Raw genomic sequence first — 17,545 nt, 5'->3', positions numbered from 1 at the left:
CAAAAAGCTGTCAGGATCCTACCTAGCACCTTTCAGCATGGGAATCAAGTTGGCTGCATTTTGGAAGTAGTTACTGATTTTATTAAAGGAGCTCGTGGAGCCCTAGCAGGTCTGCCAGTGGGCTACATGCTTTCAGACATTTTTGACAAATACAGTTTGATTTTTAGTTCCTTTACCAGATATTTCCATTTTCTCCCTTGACACACAGCTTCTTACCACTCACAGATCACTACTGATCACAGATGAGGAGTTTTTCTTTTGAAGATTCATACACATACATCCCTTTTTTCCTTTCCAGTACATTCATTTTTGTTAATTTCTCCTTTTAACCCTGATGGGCAAATGGCACCAGCTCTGTTTTTGCTCTCTCTCACTGCCTGAGTCACAGCACAGTCAGACAGGGCAGAAGTGCAACACAGGAAAATTTACATCCAATATTGGAACAGATATTGCAGTGACTTGCAGCATAAGGAGAACTGTAAAAGACCTCTCACCTGTGGCTATTACACAGATCAATTTACACAGGAACACATCCTGAAGCCAAGCATAGGACAGCCTAAATTAGAGATGCCAAGGGTCAGGCTCTTCTCAATTCAGTTACATCTACAATCAGTGGTAGCTGCAGATCTGCTGTAGATGCATAAATCTCCCTCAAGAGAAATCAGGTGTGGAAGACAGTCTCTCAGACTGCCAGAAATGAAGACTTTCCCCTTACAAAATAACACCAGTCACCTTAAAAACTCACATTTTGGGGATATTTCGGAAGGAGAGTGGAGGCAGATACACCTTCTGCAGTCGTAAGTAAATGTCAACGTGTTGAACAGGAGATCTGAGGTTTGTCACAGTGCTCAGAACTGATTCTGGATCAGTTTTGAAGAGAATTCAGGATCTGTGTTTGCAGAGAAGCTGAGGTTGAACTGTAGCAGTCAGTGCCAGGACAAACAGCTGAGACTACAACTCTGACTTTCAGTTCTGATTTTGCCTTACGGAACACTTTGCATGTCATCATTCCCACTGCCATTAACAGCCACAAAGAGAGGGTTTGCAACAAAAGAGAGAATCTTTTTTCCTTCTCCGTTTTATGTGTTAATGTGGCATTAAAAAAGAAAAAAACAAGGAAAGATGTAAAGGTAAGAAATAAATAATATTGCCATTCTGAAGACACTTTAGTTCAGCATCAACCTGTCAGCTGTGAAAAAGAGGGTCTCTGGAAGATGCCATAATGCTGCCACCACCACCTATAATGTTTCATAATGGGTTTAACACAATGACTCTCCAGGTATAAAGAAGCAAACTGCACCATTCCTGAGGAAAAAACAAAATGCATTGATATTTTTTTCAGAAGGAGAAAGAAGGTTAAGCAGAACATTGGTATTCATGTCCCATTCTCCTTTCTTCATCTCTCCCTTCTCATGATGACTTAAGGTATTTTATATACTAAAAGCCCACTGTTTACATTAAGGAAAAAACACAGCCTACCTGCTAGATAGCAAACATAGCCCATATTCCAGAAGAGCAATAATGTGGGAAATGACTGATTGTGTGTGATTCAGTCTCGTGTTCCAAAATGCACATTGGCATCAGCACCACCATCGTCACTACAGCGAACGCAGCACAGGGGATCACAGATGTAGCTGCAAAACACAGCTTTTAGGCACAGTGTTGAACTTCCCAAGAAATGCACGAGGACAGACCCTCAGAAACCAGCTCTGCAAGAGTTTATAATGCAAAGGGCAAATCTGAGTGGCACATGCACCAAAGCTCAGCACTGGCCTGTGCTCCTGCAGTCTCCCAGTGCTCTGTGGCGCAGCAGCAGGATGAAATTTTGAACAATAGTTCACAATTCCAAGGCTGGGGAGGAGGTCCTGGGCTCACCCTGCTGTGCTGCAGGCAGGGCCAGGGAAGCCAGGCATGTTCTGGGGGCAGGCAAAGGCAGCAGGTGAGCTGCCCAGCTCAGCTGTCACTGTCATATTGTCTGAAAAATCCTCTTTGCCCAGGATTTTCTCCTGGGAAGCTGAGAAGCCCCAGAGAAAAATGAAAGCAATAATTATCTGATCTGCTTCTCCTGCGTTTTGCTGCTTTGGAATGTAGTTTGGAGATTGTTTATCCAACAGGTGAGTTGTTTTTACTTAATGACCAATCATGGTCCTGTGTTGGGACTCTGGAAGTTTTTAAGTAGTATCTTGTTAAGCTTTCTGTCTGTATCCTTTCTCTATTCTTTAGTATAGTTTTAGTATAGCATTCTTTAATATAATATAATAACATAAAATAATCAATTAGCCTTCTAAGAACACGGAGTCAGATTCTCAGTTCCTCCTGGGGGCCCAGCAAATCCCACACTCATCCATGCACCAGTGACACCTACCCGTGCCAAAGCCCCGTGGGGAGCATTAGGGGGAAGGGATGGAAGTGAAGCCCAAGGCTGCACACACCATGCCTTGGGAGAGCCCAGGACACCTTTTCCCCACTGCCATCCCATTGCTGCTAAGGAACGAGCTGCTCACTGGTGGCTGGGCACCAGCTAAGCTGCCTTTCATCCTTTCTCCCCCAGTGCATGCTCTTACTTCCTCCCCTCCTTTCCCCGTCCCCTGAAGAGCTGAAGTTCTGCTCTTCTCTCTGCCAAAGGGGACTGCACACCCCCAGCAAGCAGTGCCATACCCTGCTGGGCCTGCTGTTGCTAAGAGACTGAGAGATCCTACCCACTCAAATTCCCCTACAAATCCCAGTATTCCTCCTGTTGCTGCTCTCCAGCCCTACGGAGATACCATGGATGCAACCTTGGCATCCAACAGATCCATATGGGTTTTATGGGATGTTCTCTGCCACTGAGCAGCACTGCTGAGAAAGCCCCAAAATATGATACTACAGTAGATAGCATGTCATTATGGAATTGGCACAGATACAATCTACTCTTGTGGGAAACCACCAAGGCCAGAGATCTTGCTAGATCTAGAAGATCAAGGTCTTGCCTAGATCTTGTAGATCAAGGCAGACTCACAAAAATATCCTTGGAAAGCTAAGCTAAAATTGGGTCATTAGAGGTCACAGCAACTGGCACAGCACACTGGGCTGCTCTACTGCATAAAGTCCCTCCAAATGCTACCAATTATGATTTTATTTCAGTGTTCAGGCTGATTTTCCCCCTCCCCCTAAAGTGCAGGGGGGTTTACTCTGACAACACTTCTGGCAGGAGCTTCTCCCAAGCTTACAGAAAGGCTGGCAAACACCAAATAATAACAAATCTTATTGACAAGGGAAAAACATGGAGTAAGTTTGTAAAGCTCTCCTGAAGTATTGTTGTGTTGCTAGGCTGACAGAATTATCAAATCACTTCAGTCCCTGACAGCAGTGACAGACTTTTGCAGACTCACAATGGTTCACAATTTCAAGGCCTGTTTGCTGCCTGTGTCTTTCAGGCACAGCACCTGCAACTTGCTGGATTCTTAATTCTCCATTAAATTGGAGACACTGATGAGTATGCATGGAGAGAGTTCAACCATCACACCAAAACCATGGAAATATGCCAGTGGGTGATGTCATGGCACCTCTGGATGTGCACAGAAATCACTTAGGCTGGAAAGCTTCCCCAGCTGAACAGGAGGCACAGGGCAGTAGATTATGGAGACAGAGAGAAAAGTATCTCAATACCTCAAAAGAAAAAAAAAAAGAAAAAGAAAAAGATTCAAGGTTATGAACTGGCCAAAGAGCTCCAGATTAATTTTACAGAGAGAGTAGAGCTTGGGGTGCAGCAGCAAACACCTTCAGAACTACCCATGGGAATGCTGTTAATTAATAAGGGGGGAGCAGAGAGATTTGGGATCAGGACACTGGGGCTTCTGTTCCACCTTTACAAGTTTAACTTTCCATTCATAGCCATCCAGCCAGCCAGATATCAAACAGGTCACCCTAAAAAATGTTCAGATGGCAAACTAGCCATTGGCTTGTGCCTTTGTCAACAGGGCTGAAAAGCCTTACCCCCTCTCAGATCACCTCTCTTCATACAAGTATTTATGCAAAGTGATCAGATCTTCTCATGGAGTCATGTTTCCCACACTTAGATAACTTGAAAGTGCTTTTAGATAATTTGAAAGTGCTTTTAAGGATTTCTGGCACTAAATAAATCTGTTTTGGAAATAAAAAGAACACCTCAAAGTTTACAATAACAAGTATTCCTTTTCTGTGTTTCTTTTTCAAAATCCCAATGGAGAAACCTCCAAAGAGAGACAAAAATCAGAAGTGCACAGGAAGCTGATGGGCAAAGCAGCAAGTGGAGGCTGACAGAATTACTGCTCCCTCTGACAAGGGAGAATTACAGATAGCTGAGGCATGTTTGAGGGGACAGCTCTTCTGCAGAGTAGAAAAGTAAATTATACACAGAAGAAGCAGACGTGGATAAAACAAGTTTTCTGTGCAATGTTTATAAGGAATGAGGAATGTGGAGAAGATGCCAAGAACAGCCATACATTTTTGGTAAGAAAGCAGAAATAGTCAGAAATTGAGATAACGCCAGAAATAGTTATAAAATTTTTTAGAATGTCACAAGGCTGACAAAACATCAGGGCCAGATGGGATCTGTCTCAGAAAAATCAAACCATTAACCAAAAAAAAAAAAGGGAAAAGAAACCAAACCAAAAATACAAAAAAACCCACAGCAGCACATGAATCAAAGGAGTGAGGTCCATCATGCTTCACCCCTGCCACTTCCACATGGGCAGCTGAGTGAAATAAGCCCTGCCTGGGCTCAGCAAAAGCTGAATGTGCCACAGGAAGGCTGAACTCCTGAGGATACAGCTTCTTACAGGGAAAAAAAATTCACAGAGTTGCAGCCCTTTGCAAGGCGTCCATCTCAAAGGGCAGCAAACACCTTTGGGGAAAGGTGCTGTCCACAGCACTTTGTGTTGCTGCTCAGTTACAGGGATGTGGACACTCTTTTTGGGGATGAGAGTGTTAAAAAACAACCAGAGAGAGCAGAAGCGACCAGGACCTGGTGGGCTGGGGAGGTGCTGGTGCATGTTTAGGTCTGTGAGGATTCCAAAATCCAGGAAAAACCCCACAGCTTCACTTGCAGAGCGAGGGGGTGGACACAGAACAGAGGTGCCAATTAAGGACACACAGGAACGACTCGGGAAATTACAACTTCTCCAACAATAATGACTAAATGGAGAATCATACTTTAATCTGTTGAGCATGGATTTTCCAGTTTTGTTGGACATTGTGAAATGCTCTTTTTGAGCTCTAACAGAGAAGTCTGTTCCATGCAGAAGCACACTGGGGCAAAGTTCCCCAAGCAACCAGAGTAAGGGTTTCATAAGAGGAATGTGCACTGGCCTTGCAGATAAGGCACTAGGCTGCTTAGGGTGAGATCATGGAATTGAATCAGCCTCTGACATGGCTGGACAGTTCCCTACAGCCATATCAATAATAAGTATTCCAGCTGCCTCAGCCAGCATTCCTATAGAGCCCAGGAGAATCAGACAGTGGAATTCTCTTGCCAGCTATTTGTGACACAGAGCCCAGTGCAGATTTCCTCAGTGAAGAGCCCTAGGCCTCCTCTAGCACAGAAAATCACTTTGGGATGGAAAGCACCACTGAAAGCTGCAATCTCCCCGAAATACAGTGGTTCAGATTGAATTAGGCACTTTTTTCAAGGGTAGAAAACTGCAGGCTGACCTCTGTCCTTAAGCCTCTGAAAACCAGAAGCAGCCATGGTAGTCCTCCCCTGAGCTCACCATACTCCTCTATCCAGCATCTATCTATCTGCTATCCCTTTTTACCTAAGAAATCCAAAACCAGAATAATTTCCACCATAAAAACCCCTTTCAGGGTTTTGGGAATACTTCCTGCCCAGTCCTCATTGCACTTGACTCATCTCTTTAAATCAATGTACCAGGTATAGGCTTCCTGTGGGCGAGAATAAGACCAGCAAATGCAACATTAATCCCTTTCTAGATTAAAAGGAATTTTAACAGGTGTTCTTCTATGCCAAAAAGCAATTTAAAGTAATCTTCCAGCTCTGGCAGGAGAAATAAAAAAGAAGTAGATGGATCTCAGGAAGAAAATAAATATAGCTTAGCAGGCAGTGGTTTAGACTGATAGCACATTGATAGCACCAGAAGTCTTTTGCAGGTGGATGAATTGCTGAAACAAATGAACCAGCCTTCCTTCCCACTTGGCCTTGCTTGAGTCCACTTACAAGAGGACTTTCAGCCCCCATGCTAATGTCAGACACTGCTACTGCCAGCTCCCAGGGCCTGAGCAGCAGCTCCTGTCATTACTGCCTCCCTGATTATGACAACCTTCACTTCTACATTCACAACTCTTGCCAACATTAGTTGGGTGCATTCAGCTTCGAGTGAAGATTTGCAATTTCTTCTTTTGCTGAACAAGCTTAAAAATACCATTTTTCTCCTATTTTAATTAATAATAGCTACAGAACATTGCTACAATCTGTTGTATGTCAGTGCAGCATTTGCAAAACCAGCGAGTACAGTCTTAGAAAATTAAGTCCCCTACTTGCTCATGAGGGAGAGAAAGAACTGGCAGCAGAGAAAGTTCATGTTGCAGTGAACACTTGACAGTGCATATCTAAAACTTCTCCCCCTTGAACACAACAAGAGGCCTCGCCTTTGGATCACAGGATGGCCTCTCCCTGAGTCCCATCCCCACTGGAAAACTTGAAGTCCAGTGGGTGATATGATAAAACTCCCTGAAATTCTTACACATTGCTGACCATCAGTGATCTCAAGAAAGCATTCCTCAGGTGTGGAAACCCAGGACATAGTGAATATTTCTCTGTCTGCTCTGGGGTGCCCAGACCCCCAGGGGAGCACTGACTTTGACCCTCATGCACGAAGAAAGTTTCCTAGACTTCAAGAGAGACCAGAATCCACTAAAATGTGAAATAGATTACAGAGAGTAGTGTAGGTGAATCACTTAGGTGAGAAATTTAGTTTTTGGGATTTTTAGTATGTTGTGGATGGAAGCAAGATGGAGGGCACAGGGTTCTGTCCTGGGTTTCTTCTTCACACTTCTTCATGGGTTTGGGTGGCATTCTGTAATTAGGCAGAAAAGTCCACATTGTGGGATTCCAGGGATCAGTTATTGGGTTAAAAGGGAAAATAATCTAGGTGTCAGTTCTTAATTGGATAGTTTAGTCCTAAAAGACCTTGTACCAAGAGATAGTTAGCCATTTTGTGCCTTGCTAATGAAAAGCTGCCAAACTCATGGTTGTGAGACTGTTTTACTGATGAGAAATAATAAACATCTGAGTCCAAATATGAACTACCATCTCCAGTGCCTTCAACCCAGACCCAGAGAAACTGATACTCAGGCAGGACCCTTTGTCTGTTCTCAGCAAGTCTGCTTGAAACTATTAAACTCCTGCTGAGGGCATCTACACCTTGGAACAGGCCAGAGATCAACTATTGTACCACAAAGGGCTGGACAAATCCTTCAGCACGGAGCAGAGCCCAGGCAGCCGTGCTTCAGAGAACACAAAACATCTTCTATTCCACGTATAACATTCCCCATCCTGCTGGAAACCCCCGGGCTATCCAGCAGTGCTTATGGCTCACACCTCATCTGATGTGACCTGTGTCACAAGAGCTGCTGATTCCCACCCAACTGAGACTATAAAGTTATGGGCAGCTGCAGCAGAGAGACAAAGACTGGATAACTCACTCTTTGGACCTTGACTAAGTCACTATTGGACTAATTTTTATTATTGGTCCCTCCAGATAAGAGGTAGAACACTACAAGGAAGAAAACTCTTTTTCCATTGTTCCTGTGTTGGTAAATTTGATTCCTCACAGCTCTCAAATAGATGGGTACCTTTCTCCAGGATCAAAATTTGTGGGCACAGGTAAACCAGACTCTGTCATCACCACGATTCAAGCAAATCCCAAAAAAGGGCAGCAGCATATGCTTCTCTATTCTCAGCTTTCTGAAAGGGCTGTCTTACAATACATAACATTTATGAACCTCTCTGAACCAGCTTTTATTGAGAAGTAAAAAGTGCCATGTAAGAGGCAAAAAATTTGATCTAAAGAGCAATTTCATTTAATGCAGAGCGTGACAGCTTTGCAGTAGTTCACCTGATAGACTGCTGTGCTTCCCAAGCCACAGAACATCATTTGCCTCCCTCAGACCTAATCTGAGAGAAACAGACTGTGTGCAAAAAGCTCCCATCTCATCTCACACTCCTACTAGAAAACATGTCCAAGAATGACCTTAAGGGGGCCAAGCCAAGTGTAAAATGAAGGGAATCTCATCTGTCCAAACACTGCCTTAAGTTGTAACTCAGACACCCTAAAGCCACTAAATCCACCCAGTAATCCATTCCCACTTACCTTCCAGGATTGTTTAATCCTTCAGGCGCCTGAATTTGAAGGTGCTTCATTACACAGACAAATTATTTCCCTGTCACATAATTTCAGTTACCTCCTGCTGCTCATTAGTTCTCCTCTATGAATAGTGGTATTTCTCCACCACCTGCAGCCCTACTGTAATTTACTTTAGGTTTTTGAATCCTTCCCATGTTCTTCAGAGCAACCCTGACCAGAGCATAATGGTAACAGCACTCAGCTTTTAAATTATAGTCTCTGGCAAAATATACTCACTCAGAAACCAAACACACAGATGCTTGGTTCTGCTTTGCACAAAGTGTTCTAAACCATTAGATGCTTGTCCTCCAAGGAAGGAAAAGCAGAAAGGATGCCAAAGGAATGAAGATACCTAATTTTTCCTACAGATTTCACCTAAACTTAACCATTGAAAAAAATGCTCAATTTAAGCAGACTTGATCATTCCTGGAAGATTGAAGAATCTGCCTCTCCACCAGCTGCAAGACAGAGCTTCCATAGCTGTGTAAGGAAACTGGATTTTTTGGGTGAGGCTAAAAGTTCTTGAAGGAACAGGGTCTCCTCTTGGCCTCAGCAGAAATCTGGCTGTGTTGGAATAAGGCTGGTACCAGAAATTACAGATATCACGACAAGGCTGAAAGAGAAAAATGGATCAGCAAGTGGAGACACTGGGTTTGGCAAGGAGATTCCCCTCAGCAGAAAAGAAGTGGGGGGGAAAGGAGACTGTATCTTGTGAGGTGTAGGAATAAACATGGAAAACACAAACCTTTTAAGCCAGAAAGCCTCGGGCATTTCCAGGCACATCAACTGATCCACTGAGCCATGGTGTGAGAGGACTGAACAATCCAAAGTACTAAATGTCACAAGAGCCAACACCTAGAGACTTTGTACCGCCCACACTCACAAAAAGTGAATGCCCACAGCAGCCCATAATGCCTGGGATCAATAATTATTTCGTGCTGGGGAGCACTGCTCTAATCAAAGAGCACCATGGAAGAGCACAGAATGCTAAACCAGTAACAAAATGTTATGCTGTGTTGCAAGGTAGAAAAAGTCACAGAGCAAGGTGCTGTGCAAGGGGGCAATGAGGTTAATCTGAGAAAAAAGAAGAAAAGGGAACTTGTAAGTAGTATAAGAGAGTGTCTATGAGCTCAAATGGGGATAGAGATATTCAAGACTCTTCAAAATAATCTGCAGCAAAACAAATAGCCAGTGCCACAAGATCAGCCCCTGTGACACTGGCAGCTGGTGTTTATAGTGTTCCTGATGTTTTTGTAGCCTTCCTGATGTTCTCCATGTTTGTTCCAATGACAGGAGGGAAATGAGGGAAAAAATACAGGTAGCATAGAATGAAGACAGCAAGGGCCTCCTTTTCTTTCTCAGATTTTTGTGTGTTTGAAAAGAAATTAAGATGTGCCTCTAAGTCTTGTAATTTTTGTCCATTCCCACCCAAAAGACTTAATGACAGGGAAGAACAAACAGAGATGAAGACAAAGAACATTATTTCAGTGGCAGAAAATTATCAACAGGTTACAATTCAGAGCAAAGACTTCCATTGGACAAGCAGTTGGTATGAGAGGACAAGCAGGGTACAAATAGATTCCAGTCATGTTTCTTTCTTTATCTTACATGATGCAGCTGCCTGACACTATTGATGGTTTCAGTAAAGGTTAACATCTTTGTTAACCCATAACAGTCACGGGTAAATCCCAAATAAATCTCTGACTCTCTAGAGATCATTCTAGAAGTGTTGCCAGATCATCTGCACAGATGGAGACTGACATTAAGCTTAAGTCACACGAGTTTAAAGCAGAACCCACAGCTGAACTGCAGGCAGACCCAAATCCAAAGCTGGGGTGCAATAATCAATAGATTGAGCTCCAGATCTTCATTCATGTCTCACATGTCCTGGAAAACTCTGAATGCAGGAAGATAAACCAGGGATTGGGGTGTCTGCTCTATTTTCAGGGCAAGCCTGAATGACTCTGAACAGGGCAGGGGAATGTTTGTGCTTGCAGAATTGCTTTGGGGCTGTCCACAGTGTTTCTCTAGTGCCTGTCCTCTCTCCTCACCTACCTTGTCATTGGTGTGATAAGTACAGATTTTCCTGACTGTTTTCCCAGTTTCTCTGTTGGGAGAATTTACTCACTGTGGATTTTCTCTGTCTGAGCACCACAGCTCACAGTGGGTGAATTCAGGGGATGTTACAGAGCCTGGCACAGACACATGGGACAACATGGAACAGTCCAAAGCTGTTTGGAGGAAGAACAACTGCATGAACACCGAGCTGAGAAGAAAGAAAATCAGGTAGAGGCATTAAAACATGAAGACTCTTGTAATGAGATCCTTGTGTTTCCCAGAAATTACTGCAATTCATTTTGCACAGGCTGTAAGGATGAAGGGATGCTCTAACTGAAGCCTGGAAAGGAAGGCAGGAGCCAGGGGATTTGTCCAGGTTTGTCCTGGAGTCCTAAGCATTTTGTGGTGATCTTGGTACCACCACATGTTTTTAAGACATAGCAGGACATAGCTGTAAATGCCAATATTAAAAGTCCTAAACTAATAGAAATTTATGGAAAGTAAAATTTCCTGTTGACACCTATGGAACAAAGAATAATTACTAAATATGAAGCCACTATTATTCCCAGTGGAATTAATGCAGATTGGACACAAGGAATCCCGTTTGGTTTTTTTTAACTAGTGGGAAGTCTTGTGTGTACAGGATAGGTACTATATCAGCAACAAGTGCAGCTCTCATTTGCACCAGGAAAAGCTCACTGAGTCACAAACCCAGCTTCATGTGACTGTCTGACATTTGTCAGATGAAAGCAATTTATGAGGTCTCAGGTTCATGACAGTCTCAAGACTCAGTTCTGACATGGGCCACAAGTGGCACTTTAATATGTCATTCCTCTGCACAGAGCTGCATTTTCTCTGTGAGGACACAGGGCTGTGCCAGCCCCAATTTGAGCTGGTACAATGGATTTTCTAGTGGCAGACACAGCTCAAACCTCCTGCACATGAATGGAATTAATTGATATTTTCTGTTGGGAGGGTACTGTACTTCTTGAGCCAAGCTCTGCTTTAAGTCACAGCGTGTGGAGCCGTGCTGGATTTACTCTGGGGCTCTGCAGTGCAGACTGCAGGGCTCCTCCTGTCCCCCAGGGATTGTTAGTGAGCAGCAGCTCTGCTTGGCTCCTTATTGTCGTGGTTAATAACACTTCTAATGATTTGTGTTTGCATCTATTTTTGTATCTCTTAACATACTTGTAAGATACTCAAGGCCGCCCTGGAAAGAACCCAAGATCAGGAGAGGGGTGTATTTAAAACAGAGGAACCCCTGGTTGCTGTAGGTATGTCATTGGTGTCCATTCAGTTTGCAGAAGTTTTTTTCTCCCTTTCCAAAGTCAGAGGCAGCCTGTGGTGTGCCCAGCCCTCAGAGCACTGTAACAGAGCAGCACCATCCCTTCCTTTTGCAGAATCCCCAATTCTCCACTGAATAACTTGTTCTCCACAAGAACATCACAAACACCAGGGCAAGCAGGGAAAGAAGAAAAGATCATTCTACAGCTGCAGGGTAAACTAAAACAACTATCTGATCTTAAGTTCCCTTTAGCCTGACAACACTTCCCTCGTTGTTTAGTGTACAGCTCAAAATGTCCATACCTGCAAAATGTTTGAGATACAGCTTATTTACACTCTGTGGAAAACAAAGGGGAAAACTCCCATCATAACAGCTCCTTGAAAGTCAGCTAGTGACCATAACCAATCCCTTCTCCTCTCTGCTAGGATATTATCCTCTTCTGACTGGGTGTTTGGTGGCCATGAGCCACACGCTGGAGTCCCTCAGGCCTGATGGATGTGGAATTCCCACACCCATCACATTCTCACATCATTCACTGACCAAAGCCCCAGCACCTGCTTCCCACAGCAGCATCCACAAGCAGGGTAGCTCAGCACAAAGCCTTGGCAGCCAGGCTGCCACTATCAACCACAAAGCCCAGCCCAAGGCTGGCCAGCACTGGGACAAGGCTGCTTCACACACAGGTTCTCTGTCCTGCTCATCAAGGAACAACAACTACACTCTTTGCCAGGCTGCAGGGAGTCAGAGGCCAGGCTCCTCTGGTTTTAAGGGCTACAAGAGTGTGCAAGGCCCAGCCACCTGCAGGATGTCCTTGTTGTCACCCGGGCCAGCACCACCTGCTCTTTCACCAGACACCCAGGAGATTGAGCTGTCTCAGCTCCCTTTGTCAAGCTGCCCTTGGCACAGCAGCACTGTGTGTCTTCAGCTTTGCATGCATCCTGCAGCACTTCTCCAGAGAGAAGTCTGGGGAGGATGTGCTCCCAGCCCTGTTGTCAGCATACTGGTGCTATACTGGTGTGCCAGGGGAGTTCCACGGTCTGAAACACTGCTTTAGGTGATGTTAGGTTTGTGATTTTATTTAAAACAATTTTTCGTCTCAACTGCAGAAAAAGAATGTTTTATATATATAAATACATAGCAGTTCTGTGAGCTGTTGTCATGCTGAGAAGCGAAATGAACATTTTAAAAGATCAGATCTGGGGAAATCTGAGTATTCTTAGCACACACAAATATCACCCCTTTTTATAAACCATAAAACCGTAAAATGAAAAACCTTATTTTCATTAAAAAAAAAATAAATTAAGTATTAAAATCAAAGGCAAAGAATCATATTTAATCCCCTTTTTATAAACCGTAACCTTATTTTCATTAAAAAAAAAAAAAAATAAAATAAAATTCAGCTCTGGGCCACATTTCCTTGCTTAGGTCCCAGCACACCTTTCCATGGATTCCTGCCTTCCCTGGCTGAAGCTCTCCAGCACAGCCCTGGGCCAGAGGCAAGGCTGCAGCTCGCGGGTGCTCAGCAGAGGATGCTCTGAGCCTCACGGGGAGCCTCAGCAGAGAAATGCTGCCACCAACTCCCTCGTTTAGAAAAGCTTGGGAGTGTCACAACTTGTTACACCCTGGTATCCTCAAAACCCTCGGGAAGCAGTCATAACTTCTGCCTGAGGCGCCCAGAGCTTCCACCAGCACTGGCAGCACAAAATTAATGATGCAGCTGAGTCTGGGAGCAGTGGCATTTTATAGCAGAGAGAGGAAGCCTTACACACTGCCAGCTAATCCTGGAGAAGTAAATGAACTAGCTCACATTTGTCACAGGCTTTGAGATATTCCTAGGAAACGCTCCATAAAAGCCAAACTTGTTATTAAGCATTTCTGACAAAATATTGTTTTAATTAATCTCCGTCTTTGATTTTCTGTTTGGGCTGCTCTCACAATGGCCCTTTGCTTGCTTTTGCTGTAGGTGATGTGGGCTCACCCACACACAATTCCCAGGACCTAGGGAGAATTATGTCACTGCAAGTTGTTGATTGTGTTCCAACTTGGATTCTGCTTTGTACAGGCTCTAATTAATCCATATTCATACCATAAGGATTTCTCATCTGGCTGTGGTTTGATCAACCAGCAGAGAAATATAGAGCCTATATCAGTTATATTGGATCTTTCCAAGAGAAAGTGCAGCTCTCCAATAGCTTTGTGTCTAGGCAATACAGAGTCTAGGCTGTCGTGAACTATTTAGATGGAAATAAATGTCAAATAAAAAAAAAGAACCCAAGAAACAAAATTAAAATGCAAAACAAAAGCCCCAAACCCCAACAAAACTGAAAAGCCTTCCCCAAAAAGCCAAATTAGTTAATATATTTCAGAAACATATCTAAACTTTGTGCTTAATGAAAAAAAAAAAGATATTTTTTGGATGAAATGCACTCAGAAGACAAGCCAAAAGATAAGCAAAGAAAATAAAGAGATAAGATAAGCAAAGAAAACCTGTCATTAAAGATGAGAGAATTTACATGGTCTATGTTTTTGTGGTTTCAAGCCCAGTTAGTAGAAAAATAAAATGATGTAACCTAGGAAGAGGATTCTGCATTTCCCTCATTTAGTTTACCCAACATTTTCGTTGTGCTAATTTGTACTTTAATCAATTAAGCTGTTGAATAAGGCATTCCTCAAGTGGTATTCAAGTGGCATAAATTAAGTAGCTCAAGGTTTCTCTTGGAATCCAAATTCCTTGCAGGAATTTTTTTGGGCAAAACTGCAGCTTCAAAATACACAGCAAGACACAGACTATCCTCTGTCTCAGGGAAAGGCCCTCTATATGTGTCACACTTACATTTTATATCAGGATTAATGCCTTTAATATTTTCCCCATTTCCTCTGCTGAATCCCATCTACAGGGACAATTATTGTGGGGTTTTCTTGTGTTTTTTTTTTTACCTAGACTGGCTCAAGTTTTATTCCCATTTCACCCACTGAATTCTGTGCTGAACAATAATCACCAGCCCTACAAAGCCACGTTTTGTCTGCTGGCAGGGAGGAACCAAGCCACATTTCCACACCAAGCTGCCACCAGCTCTCCAGGGACAGTTTTCTTTGCCTTCCGATTCCCGCGGCTCGCCTCCCTCTTCCTCCCCACCGCAGCGATTTTCGCACAATAAACGCGTGTGGGTTCAATTTACACCTTTTCTTACACATTTCCTTTTTACGGGCGCACAGGGCACGCTCTTCCACCGCTCCTGCGCTCCCTCACATGGAGTTCTCTCCCCCATTCCAGCGGGGAACGGGGCAGCGCCTCGCCCCGGCTCTGGCTGCCCAGGCGGGACCGGCGAGGGGAGCGCGGCTCCGGCGGCTGGGGAAGCGCCCGGGGGCTCGGGATAAGCCGGGATAAACCGGGATAAACCGGGCAGCGCTCCGGGCAGCGGCTGCCGGGGGGCTCGGGATAAGCCGGGATGCAGGGAAGCGCTCCGAGGGACCGGGATAAACCAGGACTCAAGGGAAGCGCTCCGAGCAGCGGCTGCCGAGGGGTTCGGGATAACCGGGATGCAGGGAAGCGCTCAGTGGACACGGGATAAACCGGGAAGCGCTCCGGGGGACCCGGGATAAACCGGGACGCAGGGAAGCGCTCCGGGGGCTCGGGATAAACCAGGACTCAAGGGAAGCGCTCCGAGCAGCGGCTGCCGAGGGGTTCGGGATAACCGGGATGCAGGGAAGCGCTCAGTGGACACGGGATAAACCGGGAAGCGCTCCGGGGGACCCGGGATAAACCGGGACCCACGCGCCGGCGGCGGGAGCGCGCTCGGCGGCGGGAGCTGCCATCCCGCCGGGACACGGCCATGGAGCCCTCGCCCAAGGACGGCGAGAGCGCGGCGGCCGCCGAGCCCAGCCGGGGCGGCTCGGGCCCGTCCAGCGGCGTGGTGGTGCAGGTCCGCGAGAAGAAGGGACCGCTGCGCGCCGCCATCCCCTACATGCCCTTCCCCGTGGCCGTCATCTGCCTCTTCCTCAACACCTTCGTGCCGGGGCTGGGTAAGGATGCTGCGGGAGGCAGCGAGGGAAGGCGGCCGGGCTCGGGGTCCCTCTGCCCGCCCACCCCGGGCTGCCGGACCCCGCCCCGGCGGCAACTTTGCCTTTCCCCGACGGCTCCCGGGGAGGGATGGATGGAGGGAGGGATGGAGGAGCTCCTAAGCCAAGTTTCGCGTCGGGGGCCGGGGCAGCGCCTTGCGAGGTCTGCAGGGATCGCACCGCGGGTCGCGGTCCCCTCGGCGGGCACGGGCGGTCCCCGGCCCCGGGACACGGCAGGCACATCCCGAGCCTCCGGCCCCGCCGGGAGGGAGGGATTCCGCTGTTCGGGCTCTCGGCGACTGTGATTGCAGTGAGAGGATCAAACTCACGGTGCCCACATCGCTCGCTCGCTAGAGACGAGCTTTCAGAGCCCACCGTGCCGGGTTTCCTAAGGAGACCCTGGAAAATGTTAGAACCGTTGTCCAAAGAAACTAGGGATTCAGTTTCTCAGCGCAAAGTCTCTAGCGTACTCAGGTCCCTACGATGTGGCTGCATCCTTTCTATATTTCCATTTCCTCCACTCGAATTAAGAATGGCTTACTGCGAGAGGAGCTTAGAGTTTGAACACTGCAAAAGCCCCTGGAATACAAGGCTAAATATAAACATTCGAGCTGAAAATGAAATAACTACATTAATAAAAAAAAAACCAAAAACCCAAACAAAATAATCCATGACTCATTAACCCATACCTCAAATCTCTCATAATCCATTTCTGGCTGCTGGTTCTGCTACTGTGGCCACCACAGAAGCCTTCCTTGTGATATGGGAGTATCCTCCCCCTAGCCCAGCTTTTAAAGAGCTACTGCCTGCCTCTAATTGCTTCATGTGCTTCAGGTGGCTTAATTCTGTAACAAATCTGAAATACTTAAAGTTCTGATTAAAGTACTATGCATGTGTGGGTGGGATAGTGTGTGCAACACGTAGAAGCCATTGCTACTCCAGCGTGCTTGCTCTGAACCTGTGGATGTGTTCCAGAGGAAAACTTGCCCCTTTTGCAATACCTCTGAGTTTTCCTGTGGAAGGACTGGTGTGTGTGAGCTTCCAGATGGAATCCACTGTGCTTGGGTGTGTTGTTTGCACAGCCCTTGTGTGCAGCCACCTGAAGAACCTCGGGTGATCAAAGACAAACTCTGGAGTTGAGTTCTCTCATGGGGCTTTAGGTTTCCTGGGGCTTAGTTTCCCACTTTAGAGAGAGTTTGCAAAGCAAGTGTTGTTTTCTGTTGGCATTGAAGACACCACATCTTCAATGTGGACATACAGGAAAAAAAGCCTGACTTACCACCCCTTTTTCCCTATCCAAATTATCTCACACTTCACAAAGCACAATAGAAAACCCTCCGTGTTGTCCTCTCATCCCAGAAGGACAGATCCCCATGAGACACCCTTATGTTGAAATTGGCCTGAAGTGTGTTTCTCTGCTGGAGCTCTCCTCTGGCTGCTGCTGGGGGTAGCCAGTGTTGTGCCTTCCCTCATACAGAAGGTGCCTGGGGAGGAAGGACAGACTGCCCTCCCTTCCTGAAGGCGACTGTCCAGGGCTCACACTCCACGCTGGTTGAAAGGCTGGGAGTTGAATCTGGACTATGCAGCTGTGCTGGTTGCCAACCACTGGCAGGCTGGACCAGCACAAAATGGTTTTTAATTTTATTTTCAATTCTATTTGGTTTTTTTTAATTTGTTTGCCCTTTGATGCAGGGATTTCAGCGGTACGGTCTGGCCGGCTGCGCCGCTGCTTCTCCTGGTGCCCTGCTGCAGAAGTAGCAAA

At 45.8% G+C, this 17,545-nt stretch overlaps 1 protein-coding gene and 1 long non-coding RNA gene across 5 annotated transcripts in view; one reads left to right on the top strand and one right to left on the bottom strand.

Annotated features, from left to right (window-relative positions):
- The window catches only part of LOC120506011, a 50,284-nt gene extending 33,757 nt beyond the window's left edge, over nt 1-16,527 (bottom strand). The window contains exon 1 of the long non-coding RNA XR_005628397.1: nt 16,473-16,527. This is a non-coding gene — a long non-coding RNA (uncharacterized LOC120506011). The remainder of the gene's footprint in view (nt 1-16,472) is intronic.
- Nucleotides 15,496-17,545, top strand: part of STUM (stum, mechanosensory transduction mediator homolog) — a 49,031-nt gene continuing 46,981 nt past the window's right edge. For all 4 annotated transcript variants that reach the window (XM_039717065.1, XM_039717066.1, XM_039717063.1 and 1 more), the window contains exon 1: nt 15,496-15,747. In XM_039717065.1, the coding sequence (XP_039572999.1) occupies nt 15,558-15,747 (190 nt within the window). In that variant the 5' untranslated portion in view covers nt 15,496-15,557. The remainder of the gene's footprint in view (nt 15,748-17,545) is intronic.

This window comes from Passer montanus, unplaced genomic scaffold (assembly GCF_014805655.1).
Source record: "Passer montanus isolate IOZ18808 unplaced genomic scaffold, ASM1480565v1 scaffold37, whole genome shotgun sequence".
Classification (NCBI taxonomy): Eukaryota; Metazoa; Chordata; class Aves; order Passeriformes; family Passeridae; genus Passer; species Passer montanus.
The sequence above is the reverse complement of the archived record's forward strand: the minus strand, read 5'-3'. Positions and strand labels throughout refer to the sequence as shown.